The sequence below is a fragment of the Mytilus galloprovincialis genome, chromosome 12, assembly GCF_965363235.1.
Source record: "Mytilus galloprovincialis chromosome 12, xbMytGall1.hap1.1, whole genome shotgun sequence".
In the NCBI taxonomy this organism is placed as follows: domain Eukaryota; kingdom Metazoa; phylum Mollusca; class Bivalvia; order Mytilida; family Mytilidae; genus Mytilus; species Mytilus galloprovincialis.
This window is the reverse complement of record NC_134849.1, coordinates 7,200,749-7,225,442: the sequence shown is the minus strand read 5'-3', so window position 1 is coordinate 7,225,442 and position 24,694 is coordinate 7,200,749. Positions and strand designations below refer to the sequence as shown.

Genomic DNA, 24,694 nt, shown 5'->3' with positions numbered 1-24,694 from the left:
GAGCTTTCGTCTAACAGCATAAAACAAGACATAAACAATTCAAGCTGACGATTATTCAGCTTTACGACGAAAAGGAGTTAAAATCAAATTGTCACACGTAATACTTTTATTATGAATACTAAAACAAAAACTATTTGTATTTGTATGACCAAAGAGGGTATATATAGAAATATAGTCTCACACATTTATGGGAAAATTTTTTTCTAATGCCGGCGTCACACTTTGGCGAATAGACCGACGTGCACCAGACGTACATATAAAATTGACTAAGTACTTACACGTTATGTGCACGCAATAGGAACGCTAAACAATCGTTTAAAATACGTCGAAATGCAAAGGTGTACGCGCTTGGTGAACGCTATAACTCCAGAAAATTTTTGATGCAGAATAACATTTTTTTTAGCTCTAGCGGTTGTCAAGCGTATACCTGATCGCCACAAACACGTACTACATAAGCTACAAGCCCGTTGAAAAACGGTACAGATAAATTTGAAACACGTTTAAGGCACGTTGTATACGCCTAAAGATTGTTCGACTTTTACTTGGAAGTATGCGGACCGTCTTTGTAACAGACGCCTGACGTAGTTTCACCGCTCCGTGAACGCATTAAACGCGTATCAAAAACGTGTTTTGACATTCAACGAAACTTGCTCTGGCATTGATATTGGCATATATGTCCATGAATTCATAAGACTATGTATATCCACAAGTATTACAAGGTACAACAATGTTGCACTCCACAGTTAAATAGAATTAAAATTGAACACCAAAAACTTAATCATCTTCTCTTCCTAGATTTCTAACTCATTAACCCAACTGTTTGTGTCATACATGTGCACATATAATATATCTTCCATAGATTTTCAAAAGTAAAGATGGAAAAAATAAATCTTTGTTTGTGTATATCATGGTACATTCTACTTTTATTTACCATAAAATATTGCAAAAAGGGGCATCTTCCCCCAAAAATGATTTAAACTAGATGTTCAATGCCACTTTTTCTGAAACTGTAATTATTTATCAACCACCATATAAAATAAAAATTAGATGTATTTCGACTCATTTTTTCGAACAATTTAATTACAAAGTTCGTGCGACAAAATGTTGATAAGAAATTTTACAATAAATGCCGGACCGATGTCTTGTATGCATTTAAAAATATGGACTGTCATACAGAAAAGAGCGCATAATACATGATAAATAACACAATCTTGATGTTCCTCTAAACACACGTTGCAGGCTATATTAGTCCTCAGCTATCCAAAAATCCATTTTATTGTACACTAGCTCTCATATTTGAAAAATCGACAGGGGGCTAAATACGAAACTACACTACTCTCTATTGGGTGCTACCCAAAAACCCCGTAATTACATATCCCAGACACGTCGAAAGCATGGATAAGCGTCCCAGGTATGCGTATCAAACACGTTCAAGGGACGTTTTTCCATCAAGGCGAGCATTTCATCTACGTAAGACAAACGCCAGACATACGCCAGCATACGTTACTTGAACACCCAATAAACGCTTATATACTCGTCTCGTACGCCATAAACACGCTCAAATATCGTTATGCACACGATACAGATGTGATTGTCAAGTTGAATATCCTCCAACATAATGAATAAACTGCTTCTTTTAATTTCCCCGTTGATCAATAAACAACAAACTAAATTTTTACTTGGGGAAATAGTTTCATGTCATTGAACCGTCAGTCCCAAAGAACTTATAGATTGATAATAGGTTCTATACATATGCATTTGGTAGGAAATTTGTGATAGCTCATGTACTAAAGTTCCGATTCATGGGTATCAATGTCGTTGCATTCTCTCAAGTAAAATTTACCGTAAATGCTTTAAGATCGAACTAGAGATAAAAAAGGAACGAAAGTTACCAGAGGCAAAGTCAAACTCATAAATCGAAAATAAACTGACAAGGCCATGGCTAAAAATGAAAAAGACAAACAGACCAACAATAATACACATGACAGAACATAGAAAACTAAAGAATAAGCAACACGAATCCCACCAAAAAACTACCGGTGATCGCAGGTGCTCCGGAAGGGTAAGCAGATACTACTCCATATGTGGCACCCGTCGCGTTGTTTATGTGATAACAAATCGGTAGGTCACATTCATGATAGGAAAGGGGAATGTAGTTACGACGTAAGGAACATATCCGCTTTATCTGTGAAACGGTTATTCTATAACCGTCAACCAACTCGGAATGGCGTCTGTAAAATTTACGAATGGATGATTTCAACTTCACCATTTGGAACTCTTGGTTTAATAGCTTCCTGATGAGCAGCAACCCTCTATCAAGAAACCTATGATAGGAAATACAAGCACGGGAATGTCGTATCCATTAGGAGGTATTTACCCCGTATGCAGGTGCTGCTAGAATGTTGTTACTTAGAAATGTAAAGTTCACTATTGGGAAGCCGAAATCATCTTTTTTGTCGTAAAGACTTGTTTTCAACCGACCCTCAAGATATGAGGCCGATTTAACTGTATATGTTGTATCCTTTATCTCTAGTTCAATGGGATAGATGTGTTCAACATAGTCACCAAATTTTGAATTATTTAGTGAAAGGACACCATCTTTTTAGCGGAAAGTAGAGTTAAAGGATATTGCTAACTTCTTATATTTCTTCCTAAGAAGTTAATGTATGAAGGTAGCCTCATAATAATAAAGAAACTAATTAGCAAGAAGAGGGGCAAATTGGTACCTATTGAAATGCCGACAGTCTGTTGAAAAACCCGTCCTCCGAACGAATCAAATATGTTGTCAATCAAGAAATCAATCTTGCATGTCTTGATAATGTCAGTTTCAGAGAATTTTTTGTTTGAATCAGAGTAATCCTTTACAAAGTAGGATTTATCCCTCACTAAGACAAGATACTTGTATTTACGTTGGCCATTCTTTTTTATGAAACAAAGCAATACCAACTCTTCCAATTTGTCTTTAAGTTTGGAATATGGAATACTTGTGTAAAGTGTAAAAAAGTCAAATGTTTTAATACTATTGCAAGATGAAAGAGAGTTAGATTGTATGTACTCTAAAAGAACTTTGGAATTTCTAAGTATCCACATCTGATTCAAGCCACCTCTAGAAGAGACAGTTTCAAAATAACTTTGAAGCTGGGCTTTGATAGCTGATAAAATAGATGTTGATAATTTAGAAAGGGGTTTCGTGGAGCACTGTGAAGACACAGCAATATACCGTTGTTTGTAAGGACACTTATGTAGTTTAGGTATCCAATACAGTGATGGATGATCCAGTTCGAAATCTTTGGTTGAAATTCAAAAGGAACATAAAACAGACCTATGATTATCCAGAATTTCTAGGGTAAGTGTCATTAGGATAAATGTTGAGTTTCCAAGTTTATTGAAAACACCTAATTCGTTTATCAAGAAGTTAATGTAATGAGTTTTAAACACAAACACGATGTTGTTTGGGCATTATCTGTTGGGACAACATATTTGTCATAGAGGAAGGATAACTGTTTTGCAACGTTTGGGTCTTAAAAGATTGACGTAGCATAAACATTGATAGACTCATTCAGTTTCTTAATTCTGATCTGTATGAAAGACCTCACTGCTTTAATCCATACGGAAAGAGTGTCTACGTCTTCTTTCTCGAGCTTAGACTATTGCCTGACATAATCCTCGCCTGAATCCATCAAAATTTTGAAGTTGTATTTCCAATTGTTAAATTTAGGCTCACGATATATCGGACCTTTCGATAACACATTTCGCAGGGAAGTGCTATTGACAATGTGAGGTTACCGGTAATAACGTGGAAAGCCGGATTATATGTGAATTGGGAACTAGCACAAGTGCAATCAGGAGGTTTAGACTTGAAATCGTCAATATTGAGATCCTGCAAAACGTGTTTGTTGCAATAGGTTTGGTATAGGTATAAGAAATGATTAGTACAGACTATCTTTGAAATAAGGAGGTATTTTCGATTGAACTAATTTGTGATGAAGAATATTGCCTACGTTGACGCCATCGAGACCTTTGTTGGCAAAGGAAAGATTAAGAAAAGATCTTTTTTTCTTATCTTTTCCAATGCGGACTGGTTTGAAAAGTCTGCAATATCCGATAAACAATACAACACATACAGTTAAGTCTGCAACATATCTTGACTTACATCTAGAAATTGACAATAAGGGTCGGTTGAAAACAAGTTTTTACGACAAAAGAGATGATTTCAGCTTCCAATTGTGAACTTTCCATTTATGTGAAGCAACATTTTAGCAGCTTCTGCATACGGATTATATTTCTTCCAATTGATAGGATATTCTAGCTTGAATTTTCTCTCAAGATTTCCTTGATAGAGACTTACAGCTCACAAGGAATCTATTAAAGAATCTATATACCGGATTTGTAATAACATGAGCAACACGACATGTATCACATGTGGAGCAGGATTTGCTTACCCTTCCGAAGCACCTGAGATCACTCCCAGTTTTCTATGGTGTACCTTGTTTACCACTATTTGTGGGTTTCTCCTTTTGTTTTTAATCCAAGGTGTTGTCAGTTTATTTTCAATATATGAGTTTACCTGTTCCTTTGTTTTTTCAGTCCCTCTATTTGGAAATCATCATTTCTATTAAAATAATTTATTGTGAAGTATCTTTCAACTTGACTTTCTGGCTTTCAAATATTGCTTTGAGCGTTCCTGATAATTCCATAAAAGTTTTTCGGACGTATAAACATAATAAAGTGTTTTCCCCTTTTATTTTTACATCACATGGTAAATATCACAAGCACCGAAGATATCACCAACTGAGTAGTCAGAACTTTAATGACCGGACTGACATGATGTTTTCAAGGATTTTGCCATTCCAATTTCACATCGCATTTTACACTAAAAATCAAGAACATTGGTACTGGATTGATTGATAAGAAGCCTATCTGCAATTTTCCGTTTGTAAATTTATAATTATAAAGAAATTAAGGTATCAACTCCGTTATGCAAGGGGGACACCATCTTTGAATCGGATATCAGTTTACACTGCTACTTTGCATAGGTACTATTTCTGTCCTAAACATCTGTAGTACTGGAAATTTACTTTTAATATTTAGTGATAAATATTTACCTCAAAGTAACTATTACATTTAGATACCTGTCTTTTTAGTACATGGTATTTACTACAAGTTTTTGGTAAAGAAATAATACTAGCAGTGATCACATTACTTCATGTTTGAAATCGTAATTTAAGAGATTTGAAATAGACAAACTTTCAACATGCTGAAAATGCAACGGTGTAACAAAAAATCTGTAGTACATAAATTTCAAGTACAAATCAAGTACAGTAAAATATAGGTAACTAAGTATTACAACAATTTTAAAGTAACAAAATATGTTCATATGATGAAATCATAATCTTTCAGTCAGTTTAATTGAAGTCTGGAGCTGGCATGTCAGTTAACTGCTAGTAGTCTGTTGTTATTTATGTATTATTGTCATTTTGTTTATTTTCTTTGGTTACATCTTCTGACATCAGACTCGGACTTCTCTTGGACTGAATTTTAATGTGCGTATTGTTATGCGTTTACTTTTCTTCATTGTCTAGAGGTATAGGGGGAGGGTTGAGATCTCACAAACATGTTTAACCCCGCCTCATTTTTGCGCCTGTCCCAAGTCAGGAGCCTCTGGCCTTTGTTAGTCTTGTATTATTTCAATTTTAGTTTCTTGTGTACAATTTGGAAATTAGTATGGCGTTCATTATCACTGAACTAGTATATATTTGTTTAGGGGCCAGCTGAAGGACGCCTCCGGGTGCGGGAATTTCTCGCTACATTGAAGACCTGTTGGTGACCTTCTGCTGTTGTTTTTTTCTATGGACGGGTTGTTGTCTCTTTGGTATATTCCCCATTTCGATTCTCAATTTTATTTTTTACAGAGTTTGTCTTTAGTGCCGTGTAGAGGCAGTAGAGTGCCTCCCCGTGCTTCAGGTTTATGCTCTTATAATATACTAGATTATGGAGTGTATGTCCGAGCGAGAACTGCGCTAGTTCATTACTTTAGGAATATTTATCTAAAACTAGTATTTCAATATTCAGCCCCATTCTACTATTTAGTCAGCCATCAGTCCTACCCTGATATACCCTATCTTTTTCGGGTAATTAATACTGATAGAATTTGACATTTTTAGCCGAACAGATTTATCAATTTTACATAACTCAAATTATTGTATGCTGGTTCATATTCTGGACGCCAGTTTTTAAAACAATTATGAAGCTTAGAAATGGAAAAATATTAAATACTAAACTTGTTCAAAGGGTATCTACACGTCTCAATCTTCAAAATCGGTTATCTAAAAATACCACCATCGCTAACATTTTTAACAATAAAAATCGTGGTTACCCTTCTATCGATAAGTGTCATGCCAAAAAAATGACTTACATGTCCTCGTCTTTCCATCGAAAATAAGGTAAGGTCCACGTTTAATGGTCGCACATTTTCTTTGAATTTTGAAACTGATATAACTTGAAAAACAAACAGTATTATTTATTTACTCACATGAAACAAACCGGGATGTGGTATTCAGTACGTAGGAGAAACTGGACGATATTTATCTAAACGCACTCAAGAACATCTGTATCGTTTTAAAAGACCCAATAAATTCAAAAGTATCATTTACCAACACCTTAAGAAGCATAACCATCCTTTTAAATATTTAGCAGTTCAACCTTAAGGAGTAGTAAATAAGCAGCCTTGTGAATCTCATTCAAAGTTTGTACGATCACGGAAAATAATTGAATAAATTGGATTAAAAAATTACAAACAGTCTACCCTCTCGGTCTTAATGATAATATCATGGGAATTGGTAATATATCTAGAACCGATTCCTTTAACATTTTGGATATAGTTTCTAAAACTGTTCGTAAAAACCGTTCTCACGGCCGTAGAACAAATCGCAATCAAAGAAAATTTCGGGTTAATTATACCAATATTTCGGACCTAATTTCTATTTCAAAAAACAACGGAAGACATTATCTGTTAACAAAACTCTGTTCATTACCGGTTAATGAGTTAAATAAAATTTTGGAGGATTGCAACACAATTTCATATAGCAGTCCTAAGTATGAAATTGTTCAAATTATTATGGCATATTGTTATTCTAAACTATTTCCCAAAATTGATCGCCCTGAAGATCATAAAAAACATTTTATTAAAATAAAGTATGTCAATAAAGGTTTTGATTTTGTAAATATTGCCGGTATATTTAACGACCATTCTGTTAAAGAACAAGTTCCTGGATATTTTGACAATACTGAGCTACCTCTATATTTACAAGAAATCTACCCGGAAATTTGTGTTTAATTATAGTCAACTGTGTAAAGATGTTAATATCAGTAAAAATACACCTACTTCATGTAATTGTAGTACCTCCGAATATATTTATGGACCCATTTGCCATGTTATAACAGGTGATCTTAACATCGTTCAAGACCGAGAGTTAAAATCATTCCTCAGTAAAGGACCTAAATATCGTCCCCCGTCAATTATTAATTGGAATGAGTGTCGTAATATCATCCACGACTCACTCCATACTTACAGTACTACCTGTGACATTATCTTAATCATGGTGGCCATAAAAGTTATGTCCACCATGGTGGCCCTATATGTCCATCATTATACCCCCTGTTGCTAAATTAATACACAAGGTATTAATCAAAAACTAGTCAAGGATAAAGGTAAATCTTGACTGCATTAAAGTGTTAAAATTATATAACTTACAGGTCATGTGTCTCAGGTAAAATATACATGTATGTGTTTGTGACATTTAATTACTGTGATTATGACAAGAAAATTCAAAAATAAAATTAAATAATATAACTAGACGATTTTTTTTATATTTTGACTCATGAATATTTTTTTTGACATTTTACCTGTTTAATAAATTTAAGTTATTTTTTACATGTACTTTATGGTAAGTGAAGAATAAATGAATATCATCTTCTAATATAATGCAAACTTTCCTAATGCCTGCCTTTTTCTATTGAAAAGTAGTTTCTCCAATTAATTTTCTTAAATCAAAATGATTTATACTTAAATCATAGTAGATATATATTTATCTGCATTCAATACTGTTTTACAAATGTTAAAGATTGTCTTTAGAACTTATTCTAAATAAAATTTAGGCAATTCCTTATTTCTCTATTGAATAAATATATTCAAAATATTCATTAATTCAACAAAATTTGATAATATTTGTATTGTCATTTAATTATATGGAATTTAGTTTGTGACAAAAAAAAAAAAAACAAAAACAAAAACAAAAACAAAAACAAAAACAATTAAAAACCAATTGTTCAGAGAACAATTGAAAGTCTTTTCACATGAAAGAAATTTTGATAAGAAGATAGTTTCTTCATACTGATGCAATAAATAATGGTGAAAATTATATTTTTGAGTGATATAAGAGAGATAATATAATGCTTCCGGTGAAAAATAATGTCACTGTCGGTCTCATATGATAGCTTCTTTCACACTGATTCCAAAAATATATAGTTTCTATATACTTTTGTATATAGAATGGGAGATAATTGGCCACTTCCGGTTTGTTGGAAGTCATTTGTAGTCTTCAGTTATCAGTTTATGTATCTATATGACAAAAATATGGATTCTGAGTACTTTTAAATGAAAAAATTGCAAAAAAGGCTACTTCCGGTTTTCTCAAGGTCACTTCCGGTAGTCATTTTTCAAGGTCATTAGTCACCTTACCTTTTGTTTAAGGTCAAATGCCTTTATAATGAACTTAGGTGATGTTATAATGAAATAACCTCATATCAAGACATTTCAGGGGCACCAACTCCTATAAGATGCCATTAAATTGTATAATACTAAATGCAGCATATCTTCATTACAATAAAGCAGACATTTTGCACTTGTTTTTTTATATGTATCTTTTAAGGTGTTGGAGAAAATGCAAACACAAGCAAAAGTCACAATTGAGAACTTGACCTTGACCTTTGACCTTGACCTCATTTTCTTAGTTAGGACCTAGGGGCCTCAAATAAAAACATTCCAGGGTTATACGTTTAACTGTTTATGAGTTAAAATAACATACCGAAAAATTTATTTTGTAAAGGTAGATAACTCCTATAAAATTTCATCGAATCGCTTAGATCCAAATGGGCCAAAAATAACTGAGGATGTAACGAACAATTTGTAAAAGGAATTTTGTCGCTATCTTTTTTTGTTACGGAGGAGATGCACACAGATGATAAATAGTGAATAGGGAGATAACTCTTACAAAGAAAATGGTTCGCCTTAGCAGGGTGAAATTTAAAAGCGCATAAACTATACGATACCATATGAGAAATATCTAAGCGACATATTGCGAAACAAACATTTATCGCAAGAACAAAATTTGGCGGAAAAAAAAATAATAATAATTAAAAACCAATTGTTCAGAGAACAATTGAAAGTCTTTCCACATCAAAGAAATCTTTATAAGAAGATAGTTTCTTCATACTGATACAATAAATAATGGTTTAACTATATTTTTGAGTGATAAAAGGGAGATAATATGCTACTTCCGGTGAAATGAATGTCACTTCCGGTCTCATATGATAGCTTCTTTCACACTGATTCCAAAAATATATAGTTTCTATATACTTTTGTATGTAGAATGGGAGATAATTGGCTACTTCCGGTATGTTGGAAGTCATTTTTAGACTTCAGTAATCAGTTTATGTATCTATATAACAAAATATATTGATTCTGAGTACTTTTATATGAAAAATTTGCAAAAAAGGCTACTTCCGGTTTTCTCAGGGTCACTTCCGGTATTCATTTTTCAAGGTCATTTGTCACCTAACCTTTTGTACAAGGTCAAATGCCTTTATAATGAACTTAGTTGAAGTTATAATCAAATAACTTCATATCAAGACATATTAGGGGCACCAACTCCTATAAGATGCCATTAAATTGTATCAGACTTAATGTAGCATATCTTCATAACTATTAAGCAGACATTTTGCAATTGTTCTTTTATATGTATCTTTCAAAGTGTCAGAGAAAATGCAAAAACAAGCAAAAGTCACAATTAAAAACTTGACCTTGACCTTTGACCTTGACCTCATTTTCTAAGTTAGGACATTGGGGACTCAAATAAAAACATTCCAGGGTTATACGGTTAACTGTTTATGAGTTAAAAAAACATACCGACAAATTTATTTTGTAAAGGTAGATAACTCCTATAAAATTTCATCGAATCGCTTCGATCCAAATGAGCCAAAAATTCCTGAGGATGTAACGAACAATTTGTTAAAAGAATTTTGTCGCTATCTTTTTTTGTTACGAAGGAGATGCACACAGATGAAAAACAGTGAATAGGGAGATAACTCTTACAAAGAAAATGGTTCGGCTTAGCAGGGTGAAATTTAAAAGCGCATAAACTATACGATACCATATGAGAAATATCTAAGCGACATATTGCGAAACAAACATTTATCGCAAGAACAAAATTTGGCGGAAAAAAAAAAATAATAATAATTAAAAACCAATTGTTCAGAGAACAATTGAAAGTCTTTCCACAACAAAGACATTTTGATAAGAAAATAGTTTCTTCATACTGATGAGATAAATAATGGTTTATATAATATGCTTCTTCCGGTCTCATATGATAGCTTATTTCACACTGATTCCAAAAATATATAGTTTCTATATACTTTTGCATGTAGAATGGTAAATAATTGGCGACTTCCGGTTTGTTGGAAGTCATTTTTAGTCTTCAGTAATCAGTTTATGTATCTATATGTTAAAATATATGGATTCTGAGTACTTTTTTGTGAAAAAACTGCAAAAAAAACTACTTCCGGTTTTCTCAAGGTCACTTCCGGTAGCCATTTTCAAGGTCATTTGTCACTTAACCTTTTGTTTAAGGTCAAATGTCTTTATAATGAACTTACTTGAAGTTATAATCAAATAACCTCATATCAAGACATTTCAGGGGCAACAACTCCTATAAAATGCAATTTAATTGTATAAGACTACATGTAGCATATCTTCATTACTATTAAGCAGACATTTTTCACTTGTTCTTTTATATGTATCTCTCAAAGTGAGGGAGAAAATGCAAAAACAAGTAAAAGTCACAATTGAGAATTTGACCTTGACCTTTGACCTTGACCTCATTTTCTAAGTTAAGACCTAGGGGACTCAAATAAAAACATTCCAGGGTTATACAGTTAATTGTTTATGGGTTAAATAAACATACAGACAAATTTATTTTGTAAAGGTAGATAACTCCTATAAAATTTCATCGAATCGCTTCGATCCAAATACGCCAAAAATTACTGAGGATGTAATGAACAATTTGTTAAAAGAATTTTGTCGCTATCTTGTTTTGTTACGAAGGAGATGCACACAGAGCATAAACAGTGAAAAGGGAGATAACTCTTACATAGGAAATGGTTCGCCTTAGCAGGGTGAAATTTAAAAGCGCATAAACTATACGATACCATATGAGAAATATCTTAGCGACATATTGCGAAACAAACATTTTGAGCAAGAACAAAATTTGGCGGAAGAAAAAAAAAAAAAAAATAATAATAATAATAATAATAATAATCAGAAGAAAAACAATAAGTCTTTCCACAGAAAAGTGGAAAGACTTAATAATCAGAAGAAAAACAATAAGTCTTTCCACAGAAAAGTGGAAAGACTTAATAATAATAATTAAAAACCAATTGTTCAGAGAACAATTGAAAGTCTTTCCACATCAAAGATATTTTGATAAGGTAGTTTCTTCATTCTGATGCGATGTATAATGGTTTAATTATATTAATGAGTGATATAAGGGAGATAATATGCTACTTCCGGTGAAATGAATGTCACTTCCGGTCTCATATGATAGCTTCTTTCACACTGATTCCAAAAATATATAGTTTCTATATACTTTGTATGTAGAATGGGAGATAATTGGCCACTTCCGGTTTGTTGGAAGTCATTTTTAGTCTTCAGTTATCAGTTTATGTATTTTTATGACAAAATATATGGATTCTGAGTACTTTTAAATGAAAAAATTGCAAAAAAGGCTACTTCCGGTTTTCTCAAGGTCACTTCCGGTAGTCATTTTTCAAGGTCATTAGTCACCTTACCTTTTGTTTCAGGTCAAATGCCTTTATAATGAACTTAGTTGAAGTTATAATCAAATAACCTCATATCAAGACATTTCAGGGGCACCAACTCCTATAAGATGCCATTAAATTGTATAATACTAAATGTAGCATATCTTCATTACAATAAAGCAGACATTTTGCACTTGTTCTTTTATATGTATCTCTCAAAGTGTCGGAGAAAATGCAAAAACAAGCAAAAGTCACAATTGAGAACTTGACCTTGACCTTTGACCTTGACCTCATTTTCTAAGTTAGGAACTAGGGGCTTCAAATAAAAACATTCCAGGGTTATACGGTTAACTGTTTATGAGTTAAAAAAACATACCGACAAATTTATTTTGTAAAGGTAGATAACTCCTATAAAACGTCATCGAATCGCTTCGATCCAAATTAGCCAAAAATTCCTGAGGATGTAACGAACAATTTGTAAAAGGAATTGTGTCGCTGTCTTTTTTGGATACGAAGGAGATGGACACAGATGATAAACAGTGAATAGGGAGATAACTCTTACAAAGAAAATGGTTCGCCTTAGCAGGGTGAAATTTAAAAGCGCATAAACTATACGATGCCATATGAGAAATATCTAAGCGACATATTGCGAAACAAACATTTATCACAAGAACAAAATTTGGCGGAAGAAAAAAAAAAAAAAAAAAAATAATAATTAAAAACCAATTGTTCAGAGAACAATTGAAAGTCTTTCCACACCAAAGAAATTTTGATAAGATAGTTTCTTCATACTGATGCGATAAATAATGGTTTAATTATATTAATGAGTGATGTAAGGGAGATAATAAGCTACTTCCGGTGAAATGAATATCACTTCCGGTCTCATATGGTAGCTTCTTTGACACTGATTCCAAAAATATATAGTTTCTATATACTTTTATATGTAGAATGGCAGATAATTGGCCACTTCCGGTTTGTTGGAAGTCATTTTTAGTCTTCAGTAATCAGTTTATGTATCTATATGACAAAATATATGGATTCTGAGTACTTTTATATGAAAAAATTGCAAAAAAGGCTACTTCTGGTTTTCTCAAGGTCACTTCCGGTAGTCATTTTTCAAGGTCATTTGTCACCTTACCTTTTGTACAAGGTCAAATGCCTTTATAATGAACTTAGTTGAAGTTATAATCAAATAACTTCATATCAAGACATATTAGGGGCACCAACTCCTATAAGATGCCATTAAATTGTATCAAACTTAATGTATCATATCTTCATAACAATAAAGCAGACATTTTGCAATTGTTTTTCTTTATGTATCTTTCAAAGCGTCAGAGAAAATGCAAAAACAAGCAAAAGTCACAATTAAAAACTTGACCTTGACCTTTGACCTTGACCTCATTTTCTAAGTTAGGACATTGGGGACTCAAATAAAAACATTCCAGGGTTATACGGTTAACTGTTTATGAGTTAAAAAAACATACCGACAAATTTATTTTGTAAAGGTAGATAACTCCTATAAAATTTCATCGAATCGCTTCGATCCAAATGAGCCAAAAATTCCTGAGGATGTAACGAACAATTTGTTAAAAGAATTTTGTCGCTATCTTTTTTTGTTACGAAGGAGATGCACACAGATGAAAAACAGTGAATAGGGAGATAACTCTTACAAAGAAAATGGTTTGGCTTAGCAGGGTGAAATTTAAAAGCGCATAAACTATACGATACCATATGAGAAATATCTAAGCGACATATTGCGAAACAAACATTTATCGCAAGAACAAAATTTGGCGGAAAAAAAAAAATAATAATAATTAAAAACCAATTGTTCAGAGAACAATTGAAAGTCTTTCCACAACAAAGACATTTTGATAAGAAAATAGTTTCTTCATACTGATGAGATAAATAATGGTTTATATAATATGCTTCTTCCGGTCTCATATGATAGCTTATTTCACACTGATTCCAAAAATATATAGTTTCTATATACTTTTGCATGTAGAATGGTAAATAATTGGCGACTTCCGGTTTGTTGGAAGTCATTTTTAGTCTTCAGTAATCAGTTTATGTATCTATATGTTAAAATATATGGATTCTGAGTACTTTTTTGTGAAAAAACTGCAAAAAAAACTACTTCCGGTTTTCTCAAGGTCACTTCCGGTAGCCATTTTCAAGGTCATTTGTCACTTAACCTTTTTTTTAAGGTCAAATGTCTTTATAATGAACTTACTTGAAGTTATAATCAAATAACCTCATATCAAGACATTTCAGGGGCAACAACTCCTATAAAATGCAATTTAATTGTATAAGACTACATGTAGCATATCTTCATTACTATTAAGCAGACATTTTTCACTTGTTCTTTTATATGTATCTCTCAAAGTGAGGGAGAAAATGCAAAAACAAGTAAAAGTCACAATTGAGAATTTGACCTTGACCTTTGACCTTGACCTCATTTTCTAAGTTAAGACCTAGGGGACTCAAATAAAAACATTCCAGGGTTATACAGTTAATTGTTTATGGGTTAAATAAACATACAGACAAATTTATTTTGTAAAGGTAGATAACTCCTATAAAATTTCATCGAATCGCTTCGATCCAAATACGCCAAAAATTACTGAGGATGTAACGAACAATTTGTTAAAAGAATTTTGTCGCTATCTTGTTTTGTTACGAAGGAGATGCACACAGAGCATAAACAGTGAAAAGGGAGATAACTCTTACATAGGAAATGGTTCGCCTTAGCAGGGTGAAATTTAAAAGCGCATAAACTATACGATACCATATGAGAAATATCTTAGCGACATATTGCGAAACAAACATTTTGAGCAAGAACAAAATTTGGCGGAAGAAAAAAAAAAAAAAATAATAATAATAATAATAATAATAATCAGAAGAAAAACAATAAGTCTTTCCACAGAAAAGTGGAAAGACTTAATAATCAGTAGAAAAACAATAAGTCTTTCCACAGAAAAGTGGAAAGACTTAATAATAATAATAATTAAAAACCAATTGTTCAGAGAACAATTGAAAGTCTTTCCACATCAAAGATATTTTGATAAGGTAGTTTCTTCATTCTGATGCGATGTATAATGGTTTAATTATATTAATGAGTGATATAAGGGAGATAATATGCTACTTCCGGTGAAATGAATGTCACTTCCGGTCTCATATGATAGCTTCTTTCACACTGATTCCAAAAATATATAGTTTCTATATACTTTGTATGTAGAATGGGAGATAATTGGCCACTTCCGGTTTGTTGGAAGTCATTTTTAGTCTTCAGTTATCAGTTTATGTATTTTTATGACAAAATATATGGATTCTGAGTACTTTTAAATGAAAAAATTGCAAAAAAGGCTACTTCCGGTTTTCTCAAGGTCACTTCCGGTAGTCATTTTTCAAGGTCATTAGTCACCTTACCTTTTGTTTCAGGTCAAATGCCTTTATAATGAACTTAGTTGAAGTTATAATCAAATAACCTCATATCAAGACATTTCAGGGGCACCAACTCCTATAAGATGCCATTAAATTGTATAATACTAAATGTAGCATATCTTCATTACAATAAAGCAGACATTTTGCACTTGTTCTTTTATATGTATCTCTCAAAGTGTCGGAGAAAATGCAAAAACAAGCAAAAGTCACAATTGAGAACTTGACCTTGACCTTTGACCTTGACCTCATTTTCTAAGTTAGGAACTAGGGGCTTCAAATAAAAACATTCCAGGGTTATACGGTTAACTGTTTATGAGTTAAAAAAACATACCGACAAATTTATTTTGTAAAGGTAGATAACTCCTATAAAACGTCATCGAATCGCTTCGATCCAAATTAGCCAAAAATTCCTGAGGATGTAACGAACAATTTGTAAAAGGAATTGTGTCGCTGTCTTTTTTGGATACGAAGGAGATGGACACAGATGATAAACAGTGAATAGGGAGATAACTCTTACAAAGAAAATGGTTCGCCTTAGCAGGGTGAAATTTAAAAGCGCATAAACTATACGATGCCATATGAGAAATATCTAAGCGACATATTGCGAAACAAACATTTATCACAAGAACAAAATTTGGCGGAAGAAAAAAAAAAAAAAAAAAAATAATAATTAAAAACCAATTGTTCAGAGAACAATTGAAAGTCTTTCCACACCAAAGAAATTTTGATAAGATAGTTTCTTCATACTGATGCGATAAATAATGGTTTAATTATATTAATGAGTGATGTAAGGGAGATAATAAGCTACTTCCGGTGAAATGAATATCACTTCCGGTCTCATATGGTAGCTTCTTTGACACTGATTCCAAAAATATATAGTTTCTATATACTTTTATATGTAGAATGGCAGATAATTGGCCACTTCCGGTTTGTTGGAAGTCATTTTTAGTCTTCAGTAATCAGTTTATGTATCTATATGACAAAATATATGGATTCTGAGTACTTTTATATGAAAAAATTGCAAAAAAGGCTACTTCTGGTTTTCTCAAGGTCACTTCCGGTAGTCATTTTTCAAGGTCATTTGTCACCTTACCTTTTGTACAAGGTCAAATGCCTTTATAATGAACTTAGTTGAAGTTATAATCAAATAACTTCATATCAAGACATATTAGGGGCACCAACTCCTATAAGATGCCATTAAATTGTATCAAACTTAATGTATCATATCTTCATAACAATAAAGCAGACATTTTGCAATTGTTTTTCTTTATGTATCTTTCAAAGCGTCAGAGAAAATGCAAAAACAAGCAAAAGTCACAAATTAGAACTTGACCTTGACCTTTGACCTTGACCTCATTTTCTAAGTTAGGACATAGGGGACTCAAATAAAAACATTCCAGGGTTATACGGTTAACTGTTATTGAGTTAAAAAAACATAACGACAAATTTATTTTGTAAAGGTAGATAACTCCTATAAAATTTCAGCGAATCGCTTCGACCCAAATGAGCCAAAAATTCCTGAGGATGTAACGAACAATTTGTAAAAAGAATTTTGTCGATATCTTTTTTTGGTACGAAGAAGATGCACACAGATGATAAACAGTGAATAGGGAGATAACTCTTACAAAGAAAATGGTTCGGCTTAGTAGGGTGAAATTTAAAAGCGCATAAACTATACGATACCATATGAGAAATATCTAAGCGACATATTGCGAAACAAACATTTATCGCAAGAACAAAATTTGGCGGAAAAAAAAAAAAAATAATAATTAAAAACCAATTGTTCAGAGAACAATTGAAAGTCTTTCCAAACTAAAGTAATTTGAATAAGAAGGTAGTTTCTTTATACTGATGCGATAAATGATGGTTTAATTATCTTTTTGAGTGATATCAGGGAGATAATATGCTACTTCCGGTGAAATTAATGTCACATCCGGTCTCATATGATAGCTTCTTTCACACTGATTCCAAAAATATATAGTTTCTATATACTTTTGTATGTAGAAAGGGAGATAATTGGCCACTTCCGGTTTGTTGGAAGTCATTTTTAGTCTTCAGTAATCTGTTCATGTATCTATATGACAAAATATATGGATTCTGGATACTTTTAGGTGAAACAAATTGCAAAAATAGCTACTTCCGGTTTTCTAAAGGTCACTTCCGGTAGCCATTTTTCAAGGTCATTAGTCACTTAACCTTTTGTATGAGGTCAAATGTCTTTATAATGAACTTAATTGAAGTTATAATCAAATAACTTCATATCAAGACATTTCAGGGGCACCAACTCCTATAAGATGCCATTTAATTGTATAAGACTAAATGTAACATATCTTCATTCCAATAAAGCTGACATTTTGCACTTGTTCTTTTATGTGTATCTCTCAAAGTGTCGGAGAAAATGCAAAAACAAGCAAAAGTCACAATTTAGAACTTGACCTTGACCTTTGACCTTGACCTCATTTTCTAAGTTGGGACCCATTGGACTCAAATAAAAACATTCCAGGGTTATACAGTTAACTGTTTATGAGTTAAATTAACATACCGACAAATTTATTTTGTAAAGGTAGATAACTCATATAAAATTTCATCGAATCGCTTCGATCCAAATGCGCCAAAAATTACTGAGGATGTAACAAACAATTTGTAAAAAGAATTTTGTCGATATCTTTTTTTTGTTACTAAGGAGATGCACACAGATCATAAACAGTGAATAGGGAGATAACTCTTACAAAGAAAATGGTTCGGCTTAGCAGGGTAAAATTTAAAAGCGCATAAACTATACGATACCATATGAGAAATATCTAAGCGACATATTGCGAAACAAACATTTATCGCAAGAACAAAATTTGGCGGAAAAAAAAAATAATCAGAAGAAGAAAAACAATAAGTCTTTCCACAGAAAAGTGGAAAGACTTAATAATTAAAAACCAATTGTTCAGAGAACAATTGAAAGTCTTTCCACACCAAAGTAATTTCGATAAGAAGGTAGTTTCTTTATACTGATGCGATAAATGATGGTTGAATTATCTTCTGAGTGATATAAGGGAGATAATATGCTACTTCTGGTGAAATGAATGTCACATCCGGTCTCATATGATAGCTTCTTTCACACTGATTCCAAAAACATATAGTTTCTACATACTTTTGTATGTAGAATGGGAGATAATTGGCCACTTCCGGTTTGTTGGAAGTCATTTTTAGTCTTCAGTAATCTGTTTATGTATCTATATGACAAAATATATGGATTCTGAGTACTTTTATGTGAAAAAATTGCAAAAAAAGCTACTTCCGGTTTTCTAAAGGTCACTTCCGGTGGCCATTTTTCAAGGTCATTTGTCACTTAACCTTTTGTAAAAGGTCAAATGTCTTTATAATGAACTTAATTGAAGTTGTAATCAAATAACTTTATATCAAGACATTTCAGGGGCACCAACTCCTATAAGATGCCATTTAATTGTATAAGACTAAATGTAGCATATCTTCATTACAATAAAGCTGACATTTTGGACTTGTTCTTTTATATGTATCTCTCAAAGTGTCGGAGAAAATGCAAAAAAAAGCAAAAGTCACTATTGAGAACTTGACCTTGACCTTTGACCTTGACCTAATTTTCTAAGTTTGGACCCAGGGGACTCAAATAGAAACATTCCAGGGTTATACGGTTAACGGTTTATGAGTTAAAAAAACTTACCGACAAATTTATTCTGTAAAGGTAGATAACTCCTATAAAATTTCATCGAATCGCTTCGATCCAAATTAGCCAAAAATTCCTGAGGATGAAACGAACAATTTGTAAAAAGAATTTTGTCCCTATCTTGTTTTGTTACGAAGGAGATGCACACAGAGTGTAAACAGTGAAAAGGGAGATAACTCTTACATAGATAATGGTTCCGCTTAGCAGGGTGAAATTTAAAAGCGCATTTACTATATGATACTATATGAGAAATATCTAAGCGACATATTGCGAAACAAACATTTTGCGCAAGAACAAAATTTGGCGGAAGAAAAAAATAAAAAAAATAATAATTAAAAACTAATTGTTCAAAGAACAATTGAAAGTCTTTCCACACCAAAGAAATTTGGATAAGAAGGTAGTTTCTTCATACTGATGCGATGAATAATGGTTTAGTTATCTTTTTGAGTGATATAAGGGAGATAATATGCTACTTCAGGTGAAATGAATGTCACTTCCAGTCTCATATGATAGCTTCTTTCACACTGATTCCAAAAATATATAGTTCTATATACTTTTGTATGTAGAGTGGGAGATAATTGACCACTTCCGGTTTGTTGGTAGTCATTTTTAGTCTTCAGTTATCAGTTTATGTATCCATATGACAAAATATATGGATTCTGAGTACTTTTATGTGAAAAAATTGCAAAACAGACTACTTCCGGTTTTTTCAAGGTCACTTCCGGTAGCCATTTTTCAAGGTCAGTTGTCATTTAACCTTTTGTACTAGGTCAAATGTCTTTATAATGAACTTAATTGAAGTTATAATCAAATAACCTCATATCAAGACATTTCAGGGGCACCAACTCCTTCAAGATGCCATTTAATTGTATAAGACTAAATGTAGCATATCTTCATTACAATAAAGCAGACATTTTGCACTTGTTCTTTTATATGTATCTCTCAAAGTGTTGGAGAAAATGAAAAAACAAGCAAAAGTCACAATTGAAAACTTGACCTTTGACCTTGACCTCATTTTCTAAGTTAGGACCTAGGGGCCTCAAATAAAAACATTCCAGGGTTATACGGTTAACTGTTTATGAGTTAAAAAAACATACCGACAAATTTATTTTGTAAAGGTAGATAACTCCTATAAAATGTCATCGAATCGCTTCGATCCAAATTAGCCAAAAATTCCTGAGGATGTAACAAACAATTAGTAAAAGGAATTTTGTCGCTATCTTTTTTGGTTATGAAGGAGATGCACACAGATGATAAACAGTGAATAGGGAGATAACTCTTACAAAGAAAATGGTTCGCCTTAGCAGGGTGAAATTTAAAAGCGCATAAACTATACGATACCATATGAGAAATATCTAAGCGACATATTGCGAAACAAACATTTATTGCAAGATCAAAATTTGGCGGAAGAAAAAAAAAAAAATAATAATCAGAAGAAAAACAATAAGTCTTTCCACAGAAAAGTGGAAAGACTTAATAATCAGAAGAAATACAATAAGTCTTTTCACAAAAAAGTGAAAAGACTTAATAATCAGAAGAAAAACAATAAGTCTTTCCACAGAAAAGTGGAAAGACTTAATAATCAGAAGAAAAACAATAAGTCTTTCCACAGAAAAGTGGAAAGACTTAATAATAATAATAATCAGAAGAAATACAATAAGTCTTTTCACAAAAAAGTGAAAAGACTTAATTATAATGCAAAGATTTAACAATTCTATAAGAAATTAAAACACATGGATTTTGTTTAGGCTTCTGCCCTCAGTTCAAATAATGACTATTTTATAAGGGAGCCAATATTTTCAACATATTGATGTAATAAAAGTTTAGTATTTCTTTCACTTTTTGTTCTTGGGTAAGAGACAATATAATGAGAAGGTAAACAATTTTCAAATAGATTATCTCAAGTTGTTTTGTTAATTTTACAATTAAGGAAGGAGTGGTCTTCATTGTCCAGCAAGTGGCACAATTTATATATTCTATCTTTTCAAGGAATTTTATATTGTCCACTATTTTCTATTTCTAAAATTTTATGACCACTAACTCTCTATCATGTCTATGTGACACATTTGAGTATACAGTTTTTACCAAAGTTTTTATTCTTAAATCTATTTTCAAAAATGTTCTTATATTTTTCTCTAAATTGATTTTTCATCAAGGGTTTTAAAGTATTAATTCATTTAAGTCCCTGAAATTGTTAACTTTATCTAAAAGGCCTGGGTTTAGGGAAATATTTGCAAATGTATACCAAAAAATATGTATCATACCAGTCCAGCACTTCCAAAAATATAAATGTACACAGAAAATGATTTAATTAAAAGACCATAAAAGTGTAACATCTATATAAGTGTATTTTGTCAAATTTTGGCTTTTAACTGACAGATATTAGCCAAACTGAAGATGTCATATTTAATAAGTTCACATTTGTTTCAAAAAAGCAAAGCAAGACAGTTTTTTTCTTTAAATATTTTTTTGGAAAATAAGTCTCTTCAACATGTCAATTATGTTAACTCCTGATTTCAGATTAAAAAAAAAAAAGATAGACAAAAATAGCTTTTTCCTATTAAAAACGTATAATGATATTTGTAGTTTTCCTGAATAATAATCGATGTTATAAAAATTTATTATAAGAGGATTGATATTGTGTGATCATTTTATTTTGTTAAGAAACAGGCTTGCTAAAAATTACTTCCTTCATGGTTTCTTTAAAAATATCATTTGCTTGATTATTAGTTATTATTAATGATAATTCATTAAATAGGGCAAATAAACAATTAAATGCAATGAACATCATGCACATTAACTTTTTTTTTACTTTTAAAAAAAATTAATTAAAGTCTGTTGTCTTTCAAATGCTAGTCAATAACTTTATCTTTGACATTTTTGTCGTTTTGCTTCTCAAGATTCTTACTAAGAAGACATTTAAAAAAGAATAAGAAACAAAATCATACAAAAAATGAATAAAAACAAATAAAAAAATAAATTTGAATAAATTCAAAAGACAGAAAAATCAAAAATAATATTTGATTAACAAAGACTAAAACAATGTCTTATTCTACATTTTCAAAAAAAGGTGAAATGTCAATTTTGAAAGAAACCTAAGTTACCTGTACAGGTAAATTTTAAAGAAACATACAAATTGAAAACTTCAACACTGATTGATTACAACAGGTAACTGTATGAAATGGATAAAACGGGAAAAAGCTGACAAAAAATCTTTGGACTCTTTTTTTAATTCAGTAATGAAGATAGTTGATATACGTATTCAACATTTTAAAGAACATTTTACTATTAACAATAACCACAAAAAACCTATTTCTCGTATCAAACATAAACTAAAAGAACTAGCCATGAAATTTGTTTTTGTCCCGGCCGATAAAGCTGCTAATAACATTATTATTGTTTGACGTAAATTTTACATTGAGGTTCTGAAAAAAGAAATCACCAATTCACCAACATTCCAACTGACTCCATTTTCAGAAAACGACATCTGTAACAAACATAAACTTTTAGCTACCGCTTTACAGCAGAGCCAAATACAATGAAAGTCCCAACTATGTACTGGCTTCCGAAGCTACACAAAACACCTTACAAATATAGATTTATTTCGTCTTCAAGCCATTGTTTCACTACTAAATTGTCTATTCTTCTTACCAGCACACTTGGTACAATTAAAAATCTGATAATAAATTGTTCAAATAAGGCCTTCGAAAATAGTGGAATTAATTAGTTTTGGAGTGTCAAGAACTCGTTGGAAGTACTTGATAAATTGCATGCTTATATTGGTGATTTTGAATTTGTTCAAAGTTTTGATTTTTTCTACCCTGTATACCACATTGCCTCACATTCTCATTAAGAAAAAATTCACACACCTATTTATATGGGCATTTAAAAAGTCAGAATGTGAATATATTTGTTCAAACTCTTTTAGGTCATTTTTTAGCAGCAATAAACAAAAAAACTATGTCAATTGGACATGCTTTGATACTATATATGCCCTTGAATTTTTACTAGATAACATTTTTGTTTGCTTATCGTCAGATTATCGGAATTCCAATGGGGAATAACTGTGCACCACTTATTGCGGACCTGTTTTTGTATTGCTATGAGTTACAATTTATGACAAAAGTAAGCAAAGACCCATCAAAACAACATCTGATAAACAAATTTAATAATACTTTTAGATATTTGGATGATATTTTGGCTCTCAATAATGACGACTTCAGTATGTATATTAAAAAAATTTATCCTGCTGAACTTACTTTAAATAAAGCTAATACTAACAATGACCACTGTCCTTTCCTCGATCTTGATATCTATATCACTAACGGAAAGCTGAATACTAAAATTTATGATAAAAGAGATGATTTTTCATTTCCTATCGTTAATTATCCATTTTTAGATGGTGTCGTTCCCTTGTAACCATCTTACGGTGTTTATATATCTCAACTTGTACGATTCGCTCGTGTATGTAACAATGTTTTAGATTTTAACGAGAGAAGTTTATGTATTACTGAAAAATTATTACACCAGGGTTTTCGATATCACAAACTTGTCACAACATTTACTAAATTTCATCAGCGGTATAAGGACATCATTCGTAAATATAGCTCAACATGCAGACTTTTTATACGTTCAGGTATTTCACATCCATTTTTTTATGGAAATATTCTTTATAAAGCACAAAGGTGTCAGTATTCACCTCAAAAACTAACAAAACCGTTGAATAGATTTATTAATAAGGGATATAGTTACGATACTGTCGTCAGGTCATTAAAGATTGCATATTTTGGCGTTAATATTGATTCACTTATAGGGTCTTTGCATCGGAACTAAAATTGAGAATGGAAATGGGGAATGTGCCAAAGAGACAACAACCCGACCATAGAAAAAAAACAACAGCAGAAGGTCACCAACAGGTCTTCAATGTAGCGAGAAATTCCCGCACCCGGAGGCGTCCTTCAACTGGCCCCTAAACAAATATATACTAGTTCAGTGATAATGAACGCCATACTAATTTCCAAATTGTACACAAGAAACTAAAATTAAAATAATACAAGACTAACAAAGGCCAGAGGCTCCTGACCTGTTGGTGACCTTCTGCTGTTGTTTTTTTTTTCTATGGTCTATTCCATTCTCAATTTTATTATTTTCTTTTTGACATTTCCAGTACAGGCAAAGTACCTATGCAAAAGTAGCTGTGTAAGATAAAGCCTTATACATAATGTTCTTTCAAATACATAATGATCTTTCAAATATTCGACTTTGGGCTTTCCTGATAAGGTAAATCCAGAAAAATCGACTCGTCGCATGCAGAAATTAAAGAGTTATTTTCATTTGTAAAACCTCTTGATTGTGTTATTTTCATATTTAACAAATACATATCAATCAAAATTTAATTGTTTTACCTGCATAATCTATTTGTTCGTTGTTTCTTTTTTCAATGACACCTAAAATATAAAAGAAAGTCAA

The 24,694-nt window shown here is 31.9% G+C and overlaps 1 protein-coding gene across 1 annotated transcript in view; it reads right to left on the bottom strand.

Moving 5' to 3' along the window:
* Positions 1-24,694, bottom strand: part of LOC143055181 (GTPase IMAP family member 6-like) — a 53,310-nt gene that overhangs the window by 14,837 nt on the left and 13,779 nt on the right. The window contains exon 5 of the mRNA XM_076228320.1: positions 24,631-24,672. Coding sequence (XP_076084435.1) covers positions 24,631-24,672 — 42 coding nt within the window. The remainder of the gene's footprint in view (positions 1-24,630; positions 24,673-24,694) is intronic.